This window comes from Muntiacus reevesi, chromosome 10 (genome assembly GCF_963930625.1).
Source record: "Muntiacus reevesi chromosome 10, mMunRee1.1, whole genome shotgun sequence".
NCBI classification, from domain to species: Eukaryota; Metazoa; Chordata; class Mammalia; order Artiodactyla; family Cervidae; genus Muntiacus; species Muntiacus reevesi.
The window spans coordinates 7,701,523-7,716,089 of record NC_089258.1 but is presented as its reverse complement, the minus strand read 5'-3'; the positions used below and the strand labels follow the sequence as shown (position 1 = coordinate 7,716,089).

The window sequence follows — 14,567 nt, the reverse complement described above, 5'->3', positions numbered from 1 at the left end:
GCCAGGTTCCATTAGAAATTTATTTACAACTGGCTTGGGTGGAGAAGCCATTATCTTTAGAAACCTTGGTGTAAGTGAACTGACAGTTACTGATTTGTGACCTGGAGTTGGTAATGGAGTTTTTTGGTTATTAATATGATTGTTGGTACATCCAATGTAATATGTCGAAACTGAATTACGGCACCAGATAGTTCTAGATGGGAATGAAGCTTATGTATCATCCATTATCATGTATAATCAATAAAAGATTTAATACTCTCTTAAAAAAAAAAAACAAGGTTTCAACATACCTGAAATACTAAGGCTTATTAATTCGGGAATCTAAGAAAGTTGACTGTCCAGGATCTATCATGCCTGACTTTCTAGAAAACTCTTTTGACAAAGTATACAGTGAAGACACTTACTAGCTTGCCAGCACGTCTGGCAGTTTCCACGGTGACAAGGTTCTTCACATCTATGAAGGCCACAGCGGAGTTTCCTCCCACAAATCAAAGGACACTTGTGCTCCTTATCCTAGGAAGAGAGGTTCATACATACATATTTTTCTGCATGCTGGGATCTTAGTTTCTCGACCAGGGATAGAAGCTGTGCCCCCTGTAGTGGAGTCCTAACCACTAGACTGCCAGGGAATTCCTAAGAGATTTATTTATATTTGCTTACAAAATTATCTCCATTTTACATTTTACATAAACAAGATTAACAAAGAAGCTCTCCACAATTACAGATTGCATGAGGTCTGAAGCATCAGCTTCAAAATAATCAGGGGAGGGGTAGTAGGTGGGTATGTGGATGAAACGAGATTAGTCATGAGCTGATCACTACTGAAGACAGAGAGAGGTGTTGGGCATACATGACACACACTTCTCTCAGCTTTTATATATGTCTGAAGTACTCAATAAGAAGTCTTTAAACTTTCAAACACTGGCTTATAAATAGGTCTTTATCACTCTTCACACTGTCACTATAAATGCCAAATACAACAATTATGTATTACATACATATACACGAGTGCATATACATGTACTTTACCATTAGTATACTGTGTTACCTTGTTCACACACACAATAACACAGTACCCACTGCCAGGTAATGCTTCCTCTATTTAGTTTCACAGACGTGAATATTTCAGATAACTGAAACTTGTTCCTTTAAAAACGGCCACTCTCATTTTGCCCACTGATCTCACCCAAGGAATATATGAAACTTGAATCCTGAGTTCAAGCGAGTCTGTGCGGCGACAGTACACAGTCTCCTGCAGATGACTACACACTCATCCAGCGGTCTTGGGCTCTGGGGCCTGAGGCCCTTTTTCTTCTTTCCCTTCCTCCATGGAGCCATAGGCCAACTTCCTGACCTGGCTGAGGACTAAAAAGGCCCAGCCTGTCTCTCTGGCAGCATTTAGACTGGTGTTCACGGGCCTCTCCCAGTGATTTCCAAATCTGAGCTGCATTCTTAGACGGCTGAGGCTTCCAGAAACCCAGTCCCTAGATGAATACAATCTGACTGTACCTAATGATCGATCCACTTACCACACAGCATATCTCATTACATTTATGCCGTCCACATAACCGCTTCTTGTTACACCTCTTGTCGCACATAAATGTAGCATCTGCTATGACAATTAAGAAGAAAAAAAAAGTTAAAGGATATGAACATTCATTCAACAAATATCTGTGTGACTACAAACTGAAGAAATATAAATGTAACAATGTAAACAAATTAGTTATGGTGAAAGTACATATTTAAATAAGATCATTTTTCACTTGTCAGTCAGAAAAATAGAAAACAGGAAGACTATTCAAGCGTCCATTGATAGATGAATGGATAAAGATGTGGAATATATGCAGTAGAATATTACTCAGTCATTAAAAAAAATCTTGCCATTTTTGACAACATGGATGATTCTAGAACATAGTTATACTAAATGAAATAAGACAAATACTGTATGATTTCACTTATATGTGGCAACTAATGAACAAACATAACAAAACAGAAATAGTATAGATACAGACAGAAAACAGATGGTTGCTAGAGAAGTGTGGGGTGAAGAAAGAAAATAGGTGAGTGAGATCAAGAGAAACTTCCAGTTATAAAACCAATGATTCATGGCTATTAAATGTACAATGTAGGGAATACAGTCAATAACTAAGTAATATCTTTGTTTGGGGACATACTGAAACTAGACTTATTGTGGCAATCATTTTGAAATGTACAGAAAAAACACTACGTTGCGTGTAATGGGCACTAACATAGCATTGCAGGTAAATTATATTTCAAAAACAAACTCATAAAAGAGTTCCTATTTGTGGTTCTCAGAGGCAGGAGGTGAGGGAGGCGGAATTGGATGAAGGGAGTTAGAAGGTACAAACTGCCAGTTACAAGATACATAACTATGAGGGAAGTGATGTACAACATGATAAACAGAATTAACACTGCTGTATATCATATACGAAAGTTGTTAAAGAGTAAATCCCAAGAGTTCTCATCATAGACAAAAAATGTTTGCTACTTCTTTCATTTTGCAACTATATGAGATGATGAATATTCATTAAACTTATTATAATAATCATTTCATGATGTATGTAAGTCAAATTATTATGCTGTATACTTAAAATTTATACAGTGCTATACGTCAATTATATCTTAATAAAATTGGAAGAAAAAAAGGAACTAGGAAGACTGGGTGAAGGTGTAGAGAAAAGGTACACTCAGTGGATGGGAGAATAAACTTTTGGACTACATATGTATCTATCAAAAATCTAAGTGGTGGGATTTCCCTGCTGGTCCAGTGGTTAAGACTCTGGCTTCCACTGCAGGGGGCACAGGTTCAATTCCTGGTCAGATCCCACAGGCTGCTGGGTGCAGCCAAAAAAAATTTTAAGTGGTAATTCCATTTTAAGGATTCCTCCCTACAGATACGCTTCTGAAAGTAGCTAGGACACCAAAAGCACAAGCAACAAAAGAAAAATAAATTAAACTTGACCAAAATTAAAAGCTATTGTGCATCAAAGGACACCATCAAGGAAAAATGACAACATAATGGGAAAAAATACTTGCAAATCAGTTATCTCATAAGGGTCTAGGGTCCAAAATGTAGAAAGAACTCTTTCAACTCAATCACAAAAAGACAACTCAATAAAAAAAGGGGTAAAGGAATTGACTTTTCCAAAGAAGATATACCAATGGCCAAATACATGAAACAATGTCCAAATCATTAGTTATTAGGGAATGCAAATTAGAACCACAATGCTTTATCATTTCATACCCACTTAGGATGACAGTAACAGTAATAATAATAATAGTAAAAAAACCAGAGACTACCAAGTGTTGGAGAGGATGTGGAGAAACAAACCCTCAAACATTACTGGTGGGAATGTGAAATAGTGTGATGGCAGTTCTTTTAAAAATTCTACCTCTAATCAACATATAATCCAGCAATTTCACTCCTAGGTACATACCCAAAAGAATTTATAACAAGTACTCAAATAAAGGGGGCAGCAGAGAAAGAGATGGTTAGATAGCATCATTGACTCAATGGACATGAATTTGAGCAAACTCCAGGAGAGACAGCAGAGGACAGAGGAGCCTGGTGTGCCGCAGTCCATGAAGTCGCAAAGAGTCAGGACACGACTTAGTGATCGAACAATAACAACTCAAAATAAAAGTTTCTGTACAAATGTTCATAGCAGTACTAGTTGCAATAGTCAAAAGAAGGAAACAAAATTAAACATTCATCAACAGATGAATGGATAAACAAACTATGGTATATACATACAACAGAATATTATTCAGTCATAAAGAGGAATGAAGTATTGATATGGGCTACAAGGCAGATGAATCTAAAAACATGCTAAGTGAAGAAGCTAGAGACAATATGTAAAGGTTACATATTATATAAAAAACTCAAAATTAAATCCAGAGACAGGAAGCAGATTAGCAGTTGCCTGGGGCTGGGGTTGGGGTAAGGGGCAGTGAAAATAAACAAAGGGTTTCCTTTTGGGATGCTGAATACACTTTAGAATTGATAGAGGTGATGGTTTTACAACACTGTGAAGGCACTAAATGCCACTGAATTGTATAATACACTTTAAAATGTTTCATTCTATGCTTTGTGAATTTTATCTTAATAAAGGTGTTGAAGGTGCTCAAGTGTTTAAATGGCATATCCACATACAGAATGCCCTCAAGAGGGAGAGCTATACATACTGACATGGAATAATATCTTTGATATATTGTGGAGGGGGAAAAGACCAAGTTCCAGACAGTATGTTTAGTAAGAATTTAAATAGGGGAAAAATAAAACCATACCAACACATGTATACATCAGTATGAATATAGAAAAGACCTGGACCCATCCTTGACAAATTATTGAGGTAGTTTTATCAGGGGAGTAGAACTAGGAGGGGAAAATGGGGATGAGGGTGTATTTTTACTTTATATATTTAACATCTTATTAAATTTTTTAAAATTACTAAAAAGTGTACTAATATAGTAAGTTTTCAAATTATGCCTTTTAATCACCAACGTTTTGACTGTGGTTTTGAGGAAGTTACTTTTGGTTACTTCAAGTATTCAGATATTTGAAGCAGATATTTAGCCCTTGTCCACCTTCCCCAGGCTAACAGATACTTAATTTTGTTCAGAAACTAGGCACCCATGTGCTCCTCCATTATCCTGAATAGTCCAGCCTATCATGGTGATTCCATCCCTTTTGTGACAGAAGGGTTTAGGCAGAAACATGTGATGCAAAGTACACTGAGGGTCTTCCGGGGCTGTCTTCTTTGCTCTCAAGGAAGAGAAAGTTAAGGGTCTCTCTTTCTTTCCTTTAGATGCATTTGGAGAGGACACAATGTGTGAAATTGCTGTAGCTCACTTATACCTATGAGGGGAAAATCAAGAAAGTCAAAGGAAGCTGAACTGGAGTCCTAGAATCATTGGGTTTGGAATTAACCAACCTTGAACTTGTTCTGCCTCCACACTTCCTGTTATGACAAACAGTAAAACCTCCTTAGAGCTAAAGTCATTTTTCCTTGGGTTTTATGATAGCTATAGCCAGGAGCACCCAAACCAGTACAGCTTTCTTCTTAATCAGAAAAAGAGCTTTTATTTTGTGTAAGTTTATCTTCTATCACTTTTCCAAAACAGTTCTAAGGTGGTTTAAACAAAAATTACATGATGGTTAGTAAAACAAGGGTAGAACTATAATAAAGTGAAATACTAGGATCAAAGACAAAGGAAGAAACAATATTCTGGTCTGAAGGCTGAGAAGGCTGCTGGCTGAGTCACCCTGTTCTACGTATCCAACAGGCCTATCAAACCACGAGCAGATCAAGCATCAGAGTCAGTTTTTACAAAGCTTGCTTCATTAGGTACTATTTACCTTCTCTCCCTATACCAACATTTTATTATGAAAACTTTCAAACACAAGAAAGTTGAAACACATTTATAGTGAACACCTATATATATGCCTATTACCTAGATTCTACCAGTAGTTACACATAGTTTTTCACATTTATTCTTCTATTCAACTATCAGTTGATCTTAATTTTGGATGTTTTTCAAAGCAAGCTACATAAATGAATATATTTCCCTTATATTTTATAGCATTTCTTTAACTAGAATTCATGTTTTTTTGCTTGCTACTTTTTTTGAGATAAAAGTTACACAGGCTTCCCTGGTAGCTCAGTGGTAAGGATATATGCCTGCCAAGCAGGAGATGCAGGTTCGATCCCTGGGTTGGGAAGGTCTCCTAAAGAAGGAAATGGCAACTCAACCCAGTATTCTTGCCTGGTTAAATCCCATGGACAGAGAAGCCTGGTGGACTACAGTCCATGGGGTTGCAAAGAGTCCCACAAGATATAGTGACTAAACAACATTCACTGAATTCTAACAAACACATAACCCATCTCCCTGTCAAGATACAAAAATTACCTTCACCCCAAGAAGTTCCCTCACACCCCTTCCCAGTCATACCTTCACTTTTGAGACTGGTACATGGGAGCTCCTACAGAAAAAGAAAAGGGAACAGTAACTACTTTAGGAATAAATGAAACATCACAACTGCAGTACAATGCTGACTGTAACATGCATATCCCAAATACCCAGGACATCTCTGGCAGTCACTACCTGGAGTTGGGTCAGCCCAGTCCCTGTATTCTTCACTCACAATAGGTCCCCAGGTCTAACAACTTCTCATGCAAATATAACTGCAACGTTCTTTGTGGTCTGACCTCCAAACTCACAGTAGATTACATATCATAAAATCTGAATGGAAACAAGAACTGCTAAGGGTATGCAGAGCAAGGAGAAATAACTGTCTGGCAAGGGTATAGACAGAAAAAGCAGATATAAGAATTGAAAATATGTAACAATTAGTACCATATGATGCGGGGCAATAGCTCTACACATTCAGGAGTACCACAGCAATGCTGCTGAACTGTAACAAAGTGGAATGCAGAATTCTTGGCCATTCAAAATTTTATTACCCTAGTTTCAATTATGTGTGAACAGCCTCAAAAGTTTATCACATGTAATTTTGCTGATGCGTGTTCCTGAATAACATGAGTGGTGAGGTTGCTGTGTCTTAGAGTGAGTCAGTCACTTGGGAGAGAGGGTGTCTGGCTGGCTGCCCAGCATCTCTGTCCAAATTTGGCTTTGATGTCAGACAGGATGCTATACACTCAGAAATAAGTAACATGATAGAAACATTTCTTCTTTGTGAAAATGACCCTCCAAAAAAGGAGCAGCTGCTAGAGTTGATAACAGACATGAAGCTGTCTAAGAAACTGAATCTTCTTGGCTAGAAAAACATTTTCAATAAATTAGTGAGTTGGCTGGGTTCTAAGATAGGAAGAAACTCCTCATACGCTCTCTAGAGATATAAAGCAAAGGTGACTCAGGAAACTGCTTGAGCGAGTGCTCTAGTTAACTCAACACTGAAAAACGTAAGAAATGACAGGCTAGGAGTCTGGGATTTTTGAGCACAGGCCACCCTTCTTGCTTGACCCTACAATAAACCTCCCTCTGCTCCGAACTGCAAAGTTTCATTTGTTTGGTCTCACTGCGCCTCAGGTACGTGAATTTGTGTTCGGTAACAATTCTGGTGAGGCCGTTCTAGGAGTCTGTGCTGCTGCGTGATGACCCTGGCCAGAGGGAGCCCCCACCCTGAGACCCCAGCAGCTGCCAGAGCTAATTCATTCCAGGGAACGGTAAGGGACTCTCCCTAACAGGCACCAGCCGCCCCAAGACATGAGGCTCTTTAGAGCTGAGGGGAAAAAAAGAAACGATATGCTGGAGTGGTATCTACACCTGTAGGGAAAAGCAGAGCTCCCATAATTCCCTATAATATGTATGAATTTCAATAAAAACTTAAATACAGCATTTTTTGTTAAGAGGTAGTAAGATACAGCATACATTTCTCAAAGACTCCTACCAAAGGGGTTAAAAGAGAACAACCTTTGAAGCTTTAAGAAATTAAGTTTTTATTTACCTAGAAAACTCACTTCCATGGAAAAGTCCATTCCATTACTAAAGACATTTCAGGGAAAATCTGGCTGAACAATGAGGTGATTATTAGTGTTTCGAAGAGGTCTTTCACTTTGTCAAATTGTTTAACAGATGAGCTCCTTCAGCAATTTTAGAATAAGATTTTTATTTGCAAAAAGTTAATTTACACATAACTTTCAAAAATACACTCACTGCCATGGGGTCCACTCTTCGAGGGAGTGAGGTCCCAGAGTGAATGAGAAGCTAGAAAGCACACAGAGAAAGGGATTGCTGGGACAAAAGCAAGCTGGCAGGAGTCATGTCGAGGTCGTGTATCCCCATCCTGTTTGTAACTCTTGGTCACAAAGAGCACCTCAAGGCATTGCCACATTTATGATTCCTAAATCAAAGTATCTCACGGCCTTCAAGCTGGTATCTACAAAGCATAAAGTGGTCCTGTACCTGACACTCAACATATCTTTACTATCCTATGTATTATATGATTTCGTTCAGGAAAAAATCCCTCACATCTTCGCACAACTTTAGTCTCATGTAAACTGCACCAATTACTCTGACATTCTTTCCTTTAATTCTGAAGCTTACCTATTAACTCCTAACTTATGGATAATATTCTCAGAATCAATTTGCAAGTCAGCTGCTGTCCAGGCCATGGGCTGTACTTAACCAATAGCATCAGTGACTCAGAATTCCGTCTCTAATCCAGCCTGTCCTCTGCTGGGACAGGTGCTAATTATGCACTGACATGACCAGAAGTATGTCAGAGCGCCGGGCAGATGAGCTCAGTATGTTTCACGAGTAAAATTACCCAAACACTTCCACAGGAAAGTTTCCTGCCTCTTCTGGTTACAGAAACAGAAATGTGCATCAATTCCAAAACGGCAATATGACTTTTTTATAACACATGGTCCAATCAAGATTGTCCCAGGCAGAAAGCAGAAACTGACAAAACAGTTGTATGGTGAAGAATTAACATGACCTGAAGACAGGTTTGACTTTTGCTACTGGCTTCTGGGAGACAATCTTGGAATATCATGCTTGATAGGAGTCTCACTGTTTGCCTGGGACCTTGGGTCACCACAAAGTCTAATATGATTTAGGGTGCAGGCTGGCCATACCGTAAGACCAATGATGCGGTTTCAGTTTTAGGCTTTGGGTCACACAGTGTTAGACTTCTGGAGGGACTGGAGGCTGAAACCAGCTACATGGACAGTCAACCATACCGACACGATGGAGCCCCAATGAAAACTGAACACCCATGCTTGGGTGGGCGAGCCTCCTTGGTTGGCAATACTCCACACATACAGCCACACACTGGTGGTGACAAAGTAACACTGTTCCAACTCCACGGGGAGAGGACAACTGGAAGCTTCGTATTTGGTGCTGTCTTGCATTCAGCCCTACATACTTCTTCCTTTGATTAACGTTAATCTGTAATCTTTCCCTGTAGTAAACTGTAATCAAGCATATACCAGTTTTCAACGAGTTCTGTGAGTTCTTCCAGGGAATAATCAAACCTTGAAGGTAGCCTTGGGGGACGACTGGATTGCAGCCGGTGTCAGAGGTGTAGGTGGTCATGAGGAAAATTTGGCAATTGTGTAAACTCCGGCAATGTGTCAGAAGTGAGGGAGATCTTGTGGACTGTGTTCCCTCTAACTGAGTGACCTAACTGCTTTCAGTGGTGCTACTGTTCCTCTCTTCTGGCATCTAGCACTGTCACACTTGTGTTTACTCGAGCTACTTGTACATGGGCCCTCGGCCTATCAGTGGCCTCTGAGTCTTGCATGCTGGACCCCTTCATACCTATCCTACAACTGACACAGTAGGTGTCGGTATACACTGGTTGGATCAAATGAATCATGCACAGTATAACAGGAATAAGCCTGAGGTTATTTTGATTCCTTCCCTCCCATCATCACCAACTGATTAACAAAAAGCACTGGTGGCAACAACTCTAGCATCGTGCAGGATTTACCTTTGTTCTGAAAGAGCATCTGCAGGAAATAACTGATGTGCGAGAGCATGGTCCACAGTCTCCTTCATGACAGAGCTTTTCACAGGTATGAATGAAATCTTTAATAAAAATGAAAAGAGCTGGGGATGAAAATTGCAACTACTCATTTTCAGATTCCCAAATTCACTAGCCACAATGGTTCTCCACTTCTGTGCCCTGTAACTCCGTCACCAGAGCTGAGGGAAGAAGGATGCTGTTAATGTCTCTTGCCCTAACTTCCCCTCATCTGGCCAGCTGGGCCTTTTCCAGCAAGGAAAGGCTCCAGCATTAGTCACAGGAATATGCTTTGGGGCACAAGGTGCTCTGTGTACGTCAAAGAAAAGATCTTCTGACTCTTTATTGAGACCTCAAGTCTCCAAATTAGACTTGGATCTCCTTAAACTTGTAGCCATGGGTGACTTACTGAAGTACTCTTGACTCTAGGGAGTCAAAATCATCTAGGGATCATAAGCAACCAGAAACCATGATCCATAATCTCACTAAGTTCTATGAATGTCTGGTCATAGGTGGCCTGCCGCCTGTTCCGTTAAGCTAGGTTTTAGAACAAGTCCTGCTTCTTGGACTCCCCAGGATCATCCAATCTCTCTTCGTGGCTGCTGTTTACATGACGCTTTTTTCCATCCCTTTACCTTCAGCCTAACTGGATCTCTGACTCTAAAGTCTTTCCTGAAGATGGCATTATAGTTGCATCGTTTTAAAATTCATTTGATAATCTCTGCTTTTTGTCTAATTGCTTAATCCATTCACATTAACGTTATTATTGATATAGTTGGATATATATCTGCCATTTTACTTTTAGTTTTATGTCTCATGGCTTTTTTGTTAATATAATCTTCCTTCATTGTTTTCTTTTACATTAAGTGAGTATTCTCCACTGTAACATTTTCCCCCAGTAGTGGCATTTTCCACTATATTTTGAGATATCTTCTTAATGGTTGCTCTAGAGCTTATCAGTGGTACACATCTGAGTTGACTTCAGATGTGTACAAACCTAATTCCTGTGAGATACAGAAGCTTTATACCCATACAGCTCTATTTTCTCTTCTCTTTTGTGCTATTACTGTTATACATATTACATCTAAATGTGCCACAAATTTAACAGTACAAAGTTAAAATTATTGCCTTATATGTTATGCCTATTGAAGAAGCTGAAAAAAGAAAGGAGAGCAAGTATATAACATAATTTGTTATATTTATCTTATTAACTGTTACTGGTTTTCTTCATTTGTTCCTAAAGATCTGAGTTACCATCTGATATCACTTCTTTAACTGCAATACAACCTTAATTCCACCTATTCCCTTCATGCTGTTATTGTCAGATATATTTCTATATATTATAGGCCTAATGACACAACTATATATATATATATTATTTTATACTACTGCTTTTTAAATCAGTAGAGAAAGAATAAATATGCACTTATTCTTTATGATTAGGTAATTAACTTTACTCTGTTTTTTCTTGTGGATTTACATGTATCAGTCTGAAGACCTCTCTTTAGTATTTACTGTAAAGTAGATCTGCTAGCAGAGAAGTCTTGATTTTTCATTTTGGAAAGACCTGTTGCATATAAAATTCTTGGTTGGTAATTTTTTTTTCAGCACTTTGAATAGGTCATCTGTCTCCCTCTTGTGATAGTGTTCTCCACTGTTTCTGATGAGCAGTCACCTGTGAATCTTACAGTGGTTTCCTAGTATGTAATGAGTCATTTTTCTCTTGCTGCTTTCAAATTTTGTCCTTGTCTTTGGCCTTCAGCACTTTCATTATATGCCTTGGAATTTATCCTATGGAGTTTTTGAGTTTCTTGGATGTGCCAATTAATGTCTTTCAATAAATTTGAAAAGTTTCCCACCAGTATTTTAATATTTGCTCCTTTCTCCTCTCCTGGTGCTCCACCATTCTCCTGATGTGCTTAAAGATGTCCCATGTTTCTCTGAGGCACTATTCGTTTTTATTCACTTCATTTTCTCTATGTTTTGGGGATTATATTATCTCTGTAACACAGATCTACCTTCACATTTATTGATCCTTTCTTCTGCCAGCGCAAATTTACTGTTGAGCACCTCTGATGAATTTTTAATTTTCATTACTGGACTTTTCAACTCCAGATTTTCCTTTGGGTTCTGTTCTTATAATTTCTATCTCTTTACTGATATTCTATCTGATGAAACGCTGCCTCTGTACCTTCCTTTAACCCTTCAAGCGTGGTTTCCTTTAGTTCTTTGAATGTATTCATAACGGCTACCTTGACAGCTTTGTTAAATCTGACACTGATCACTCTCACAGAAAACTGAAAGTTTCTGTTACCTGTGGGGGTTTTTTTCTGTTTGCATACTTTGTAAATTTTTTGGTTGGAAGCTGAACATTTCTGGCAATCTGTTGTTTGCAGTAACTCTGGCTCCTGCTTCCTCTTTCACAGCCTGTCTGCGCTTGTTCACTAGGCTATTTTAGTGAAGTCTATTTCTATCACAGCACAAAGACATTGGTGTCATCCTTTTGATGGCACAACCCTGGGCAATGCACTGTCACCCTGGGAAGACGACAGTGTCAGCAGGACTCTCTTTGACTATCTCTTTCCCTGATCCTTCTGATAAGCCCTCTGCCTCTCTTAGTATTACATTCGGTCCTGAGGCTTCACTAACTGCTGGCTGACTGCAGCGTCCCGGGGCATAAATTGCTCAGCAGTCTGATCCAATAAAATCTGGGCAGAGGCAGTCTTTGAGGCAAGCCTATGAAGTCTGTTCTGACCCCAGGATGGTTCCTCTTGGTACCTCCTTCCCTGGTTCTCTCTGGTGAACCAGGTGGCCTATAGTTTAGCTTGTTGCTCTTAATTAAGAGGAACTATTGTTTTTCTAAAGGGCCCTTAGGCCTGACTTCTCCATACTCTCTTTCAAATTAAACTCAGTTCCTTTCGGGAATATTTTGGAGCTCTCTTTCCTTATGGACTGTCTCTCTCCCCTGGAAAAGGTCACTCAGTCACTGGGTTCTGGGTGGGACAACAGCCTCTAGTTTTCTTGGCTTGTGTCTCACACTGTGAAACCTCTGCCCTACAAGTGAACTGGGGTGAGGGTGACTGAGGCCCCAGTGCTCCTGCCTCTTGTGACTGGAATAGGGCCTCCAACCTATGTGTGACCCTGGAGGAAGGGAACCCCAAACCTGGCAGCTGTGCTTACCAGAAGTTTAGCCTTTTCAACTTGGAGCTGGGGGGATAAGAAACACTGATGGTCTGTTCCTCCTAGCAAGTAGCCCTTGACTGAGAACTGAGGGCAGAAGAAGCCCCGATTTCTTCGGCACACCCATCCTTTAGTTGAGCTGATTTGGGAAGGGGTAGGGAAGGAGGGAGCAGGTTGTGACTCAAACAACACAGACTCTGGCTGCTCTTAACTCAGTTTTAGTAGGTTTTCTTCAATAAAAATTTCTTCATTGGAGTTATGTGTGTAGGACAGTTTCTAGAGACTTTAAATGGTTGCTTTTTTTTTAGTTTTTCCCAGCTTTGCCTGTTTTGCTCCTCAGGCTACCACCCTGAAAGCAGACCACCACCTAGTCTTTTGTACTAAAGCTATATGACTAGAATGGACATTTCCTACTGGGTGAGATACTAATGGACCTAAACAAGATTTCTATAGATAAGCCAGGTCTGAATAAACATGAGATCCACTGTTACCGTTAGTCATGGGCTTTTCTTTGAGCTTCTCAATCCAACTCACCTTAGCTCCTTAAAAGCTTTCCATGATTAAAACTCCGCTGAAGTATAGCAGTTACTCTTGAAACTCCTGAGCTGGTCTTGTCCCACCCCCAGGTCTGTTCATACTGACAGTTACTGTCCTTCTCTTGCTCAAGGCCCTCTGCAGTACCCATATTTCACATTTCCTCTTTCTCTCCATGCCAACCAGCTATCTGAGCGTCAGGGCAGTATATCTAGTCATATACAAAGTTCTTATGAAACTGACCCACATGCTTTCTGAAATGGGAATATCTTTACCATCTCTCTGGATTTGCAAGTCATTTGATCTCTGTTTCACAGGGCTTATCTGAAGACACATTTTCCTGGTAGACACAGACATGCAATAGACAACTGATTTTCCTGACGAGGTTGAAATGTATTAAAATAAGAGAAAAGGGCATTTCTTCTCTCTACATAATTTTAAAGTCAGACTGAGAAAAGGAATTACGTAGGGTGCTCCTACTGGTACTTGGAAGAAATGTGAAATCTTTCTTCTTGGAAAAATGGAAACCAAACTTAAAAAGAGTCTATCTTTACCAAAGATAGTTATAGGAACACCTCTTGTATACAGACCCAATTGCTCAGTTTCATTTTTCTAAATACGCAGCTTTTGAGAACTCGGAAGAGAAGCTGCCAACTCATATACCCCAAGGACTGCCTCAGAAAGCATCAGTCAGAAGCTCAGACTATTGTTTTATAGCTAATCTCAACAAACCTTTTCTGGTTTCTATATCCAACTAATCAGAAGCCTGAGAGTCAGAAGAAAAGGAGAGTCACTAAAGGGAGGCAGACAGGACACTGAAAGCATTCACAAGAAAATACCACCAAAAGGTTTAACAAGTAAAACAGTCACACTGTACCTTGCTGTGGGGAAATACCTGAGAAACCTCAGCACGCCCAGAGGGAATCAGTGTATTCAGTAGAAGACAATAACTGAGGTTCAGGGAAATGATGACTCTCAGTCAAATAAGGGGAAAGAAATCATCTTTGGTAACCTCTATTCAAAGAAGGAAGGTTAATGTAAATTTTAGAAAAATGTCCCTTCAAAATGATTTTCAGGAGGTGTTATTCTCAGTTAGATAGGAAACTTATCTGAAGAGAAGAGTGGCTCAAATGAATAAAGTTTAAGTGCACTTAAAATCTCAGTTCTTAAAACGTCTCACCCAGTTAAAATGTTTCTATTATACGAAAACGCTTCTAAACACTTGCCGAACCCTAAATTACTAAAAGGATAACTGGCATTCATACTAGTATAGGCTGCTAAGAGAAATCATAAACACCCCAACCGCCCCCCACCCCAACCACAAAACAATATCTAACCACAA

General features: G+C 39.5%; 1 protein-coding gene across 1 annotated transcript in view; it reads right to left on the bottom strand.

Moving 5' to 3' along the window:
- Nucleotides 1–14,567, bottom strand: part of NFX1 (nuclear transcription factor, X-box binding 1) — a 68,755-nt gene that overhangs the window by 22,743 nt on the left and 31,445 nt on the right. Inside the window, exons 10-13 of the mRNA XM_065946629.1 lie at nt 9,479–9,576; nt 5,974–6,004; nt 1,530–1,609; nt 405–513 (exon numbers count right to left, since the gene is read on the bottom strand). Of these exons, the coding sequence (XP_065802701.1) occupies nt 405–513; nt 1,530–1,609; nt 5,974–6,004; nt 9,479–9,576 (318 nt within the window). The remainder of the gene's footprint in view (nt 1–404; nt 514–1,529; nt 1,610–5,973; nt 6,005–9,478; nt 9,577–14,567) is intronic.